At 45.7% G+C, this 3,564-nt stretch overlaps 1 protein-coding gene across 1 annotated transcript; it reads right to left on the minus strand.

The window, feature by feature from the left end:
* Positions 1–282: 282 nt before the first annotated feature.
* Positions 283–2,505, minus strand: LOC124703031 (phosphopantothenoylcysteine decarboxylase-like). The gene is made up of 3 exons (XM_047235240.1): positions 2,325–2,505; positions 952–1,303; positions 283–858 (listed from the first exon to the last, which is right to left on the minus strand). Exons 2-3 carry the CDS (start codon positions 1,279–1,281, stop codon positions 541–543), a joined length of 648 nt encoding a protein of 215 aa, XP_047091196.1. The 5' UTR covers positions 1,282–1,303; positions 2,325–2,505; the 3' UTR covers positions 283–540.
* Positions 2,506–3,564: the final 1,059 nt, after the last annotated feature.

The following is a 3,564-nucleotide window of genomic DNA, read 5'->3' on the forward strand; positions in this document are numbered from 1 at the left end:
CAACCTTGTGGGGCACAGGACCGAAGTGTTCATGTTTACTGCTGGTAGTAAGGCCGAGACGATGACTGGACAGAGTTGGCCTCCTCTACCCAAATGCTTATCTGGACTTGGCATCATCTTATCTTGTTGCTTAGCCACAAGTTGTGGATCGCCAGGACCCTTTCTTGCACGCGTCATTCTCGCCTTGTCCCTGAAAGTACAAATTTGCAAGCGTCTACCACAAGATGGAGAATGAGAACTTTGCTGCTTGTGATCTCAATTTAAAGTTATTGCAAATCACTGTAGTGAAATTTAGAACTACTGATATAATGGAAGTAGATTCATCACTACTAACAACACGGAACATTTATGCTGGAACAACAACAACATTTCCCCAATCTCTATGACCTAACATCTCACAAATAAATATGCAGATCCATAGGTACTGCATGTTCACTGATACAGACACCACTAGTAAAAATCTGATAACTCTTCACTTCTTACACCCAGATGGGGGGTGTACCAAGCTCAACACTTGGAACATATCTATCATCGCATCAGCTAGACAGGATTGCTGCTGGAAGGCATCACACATGGACTGCCTGTACCAAATGTTTGTGCCTTGCATGCGAGCCTCACGGTCGTATGGATCTGCGAAGGCTCAGCCATTGCGCCGTTCCCGTAGTCCCCACAGGCCAGCCTTTTCGTGATGGGTGGGACCAAAGATATGCCGAGTTGGTTGATTATCTCGATATGGCGCCCTGTGAACGGGTTGCTCCACATGAAGGTGTTCATGGCTGGTGCGACAAAGAGTGGTTTCTTGTAGTCCCACGCTCGCACTATGCATGTCAAGAGGTTGTCACATAACCCACCAGCAATCTGAGAAACTAGCATAACATCAGTTTAGGCAGCACTGAAAGCGACTTGTGTTAACTGATTCAGAGCATGGTTCGTACAGAAGAGAAAACAAACCTTGCCCAGCGTATTTGCTGATAATGGAGCAATCACCATGATATCTGCCCACTTCCTCAGTTCTATGTGTAGAACCTCGTCCCCTATCTTCTTCCAGCTAGACCATTCATCATCATCAGTGTAAAGAATGACGTCACTGGGCAGAGATGATCTATGAACAAAGTGCAATGCTGACTTGGTTGCCACAGCTCGGACTTCCGCCCACTCAGAGAAGATACGACAGAGGCTCTCAAATTTTATAGCAGCTACACTTCCTGAAGTAGCAAGGAGGACCCGTGGCTTATTGGGCTCCAGCATCAGGTTTTCCTGTACTGGTCCTGGTGTAGCCATCTGATTTGCTTGGACTGCTCAACTGCAACAGAATTATAAGACTTCAGAGGATTTATGCTGGCAACTGGCATAAGAAAACATGATCAACAGTGCACAATCTGGAATGAAATTAAAGAGAAACAGGGGAAATTTATTTCAAAGAAGCACAAGAGATATTTTATTGCTCAAGGAACCATGAGCTTTATCTTTAATACACTGAATATGATATGCTTTGCATTCAGAACTCTGCTATCATCAACACAAAAATCAAGTGTTGTTACTTCGATAAAGGTGCAATTTGGTTGAACTACACGAGTTAACACATTGACAACGTAAAAACCATAATTAGCAATTCCAACTTATAATTAACATTCCTGGGTCAAATGTACAATTTTGAGAGAAGCACACACTCAAACGGCAATCCAAGATGAGTTAGCCAAACTAATAATCTGGCACCTTTTGCTATGGTGCTAACTTAGTACATATTAGAAGTCTCACTACATTGCAAATAAAATATAGTCCTACGCCATATCGAAAATACATACATGTTGGGAACAGTTATGCTAGAGCAGAAAACGAACCTAATCTGCCAAAGGGCAGAATTAGGGTTATTGGATAACCAAAATTTGTTCCTCCCTGATCCGGGGAACCTTGCCTCGTGTGTAATCGACCCATTTCAGTTTCAGATCAACAACAATTGGTGCCTTAAGTATCAATTCACCCACGGAACTGCTGCTCTAGAATGCAACTAACATTTTGACAGCTAACTGGCAGCCATCGCTCGAAGCATGATCCTACGTTTTGTGCGAAAATCGCATCAGGGAAAGGCTCTAGTCTTTTAAGAACTACTACACGGTATCTGTATGTTTCTCAAGTAGGGGATACTGGTACACCATAGACACGCCGCTGATTACACAACAGATCTTCAGAAAGCACGGAAGCTACAGGAGGCCAATCCAAGAACTGAAGAACGGTACAGTTCTTCAGCCAGCACCAAGTTAATGAGTTCATATACACACAAATTCCTGCGACAACAGCGGCAGCAGAGCCCACGATCTACTTACCTCGGAGATGATTTTGTAGGAGCGCAGGCACAGGGACTGGGAATGGAGGCAGCGGCAGATGGAGACCCGGAGGGGAGGGGAGGCACCGTAGAGGAAGCCCGGTCCGGGGGGCGCAGGCGCTGGCGCCTTGCCGCTGCGGGCGGAGACGGACTGGATTTGGGAGTGGCCGGACTGCCGGAGGCGCTGCGGAACGTCCGAAGAGTCGACTGGGCGAAGTCGTCGGCCAGTCGGTGGCATTGCTGGGCCGGAGACCACCGAGCTACAGATATGGCTCGGGCGCTCGGCCCATGTACACATTATCACTCAAAGTGTTTCCCTTTTCCCTTTTGCCTTAAAAAAAGTTTACTCCAACTCCAAGTATTTCTTCCAAAATATGAAAAGCAGATTTGTAATCATTTAATTGCTTTATTATTAGGCTTTGATTGAATTGGGTAGTTCTAATTTATTTTGATTTATTAGGCTTTGATTGAATTATTTGTAACCAACATGGTTCACTATCTTGCACCAATCATCATCAGCTACCACAGTGTTTGCTTCATCATTCCAACCTAAAGCTGTTGTCTTGTTCTTGAAGGTCATCCAATTGGTGTACTCCTTCTTCATACTATTCCATTTATTTTTAAATTGTTGTTTGTTATAATCTCTCTTTGTTTCTCTAAGAAAACCCTCAGCAAGGTTTTTGTAACCAACGGGACTCAGAAACTTGAGAGGCCTATTCCCCTTTTTTTTCTCAATCACACAAAGTTTGCAAAAAATTGCAGTAGTTTCCACATCCCATATCGCTTTCTCTTTTGCCATCTAAATGTGCATACGATTAAATTAAATATACACAAACGAGAACTAGCAGTAAACAATATAGAACTAGTATTCAAAGTTTCTAACAGCGCTCATATTACTTTCTAAACAAACATTGCAGTATACTATTCTAACAGCACTTCATATCTAACAGCAAATAAACAAACAAGAGTACATGGTTTCAAAAAAAAAGAAACAACAGTACATGTACGTACCTTCACAGGACGCGCCGGATGGAGCTGGGCGTGGTGGAGCGAGTCTTGCTGGGCGTGGCCGGATGGAGGGGCCTGCTCGAGCGGGGCTTGGAGGAGCAGGTGGGAGGCGCGGCCGCGCGGGTCGTCGGCCGGGAGGAGTGGGTCGGCGGCCGGGAGCAGCGGGCGGCGAGCGGGCGCAGGTCGGCAGCCGGGACGCGCGGGTCAGCGGCCGGGAGGAGCGGGCGGCGGCC

This window comes from Lolium rigidum, chromosome 3, assembly GCF_022539505.1.
Source record: "Lolium rigidum isolate FL_2022 chromosome 3, APGP_CSIRO_Lrig_0.1, whole genome shotgun sequence".
Taxonomy (NCBI): Eukaryota; Viridiplantae; Streptophyta; class Magnoliopsida; order Poales; family Poaceae; genus Lolium; species Lolium rigidum.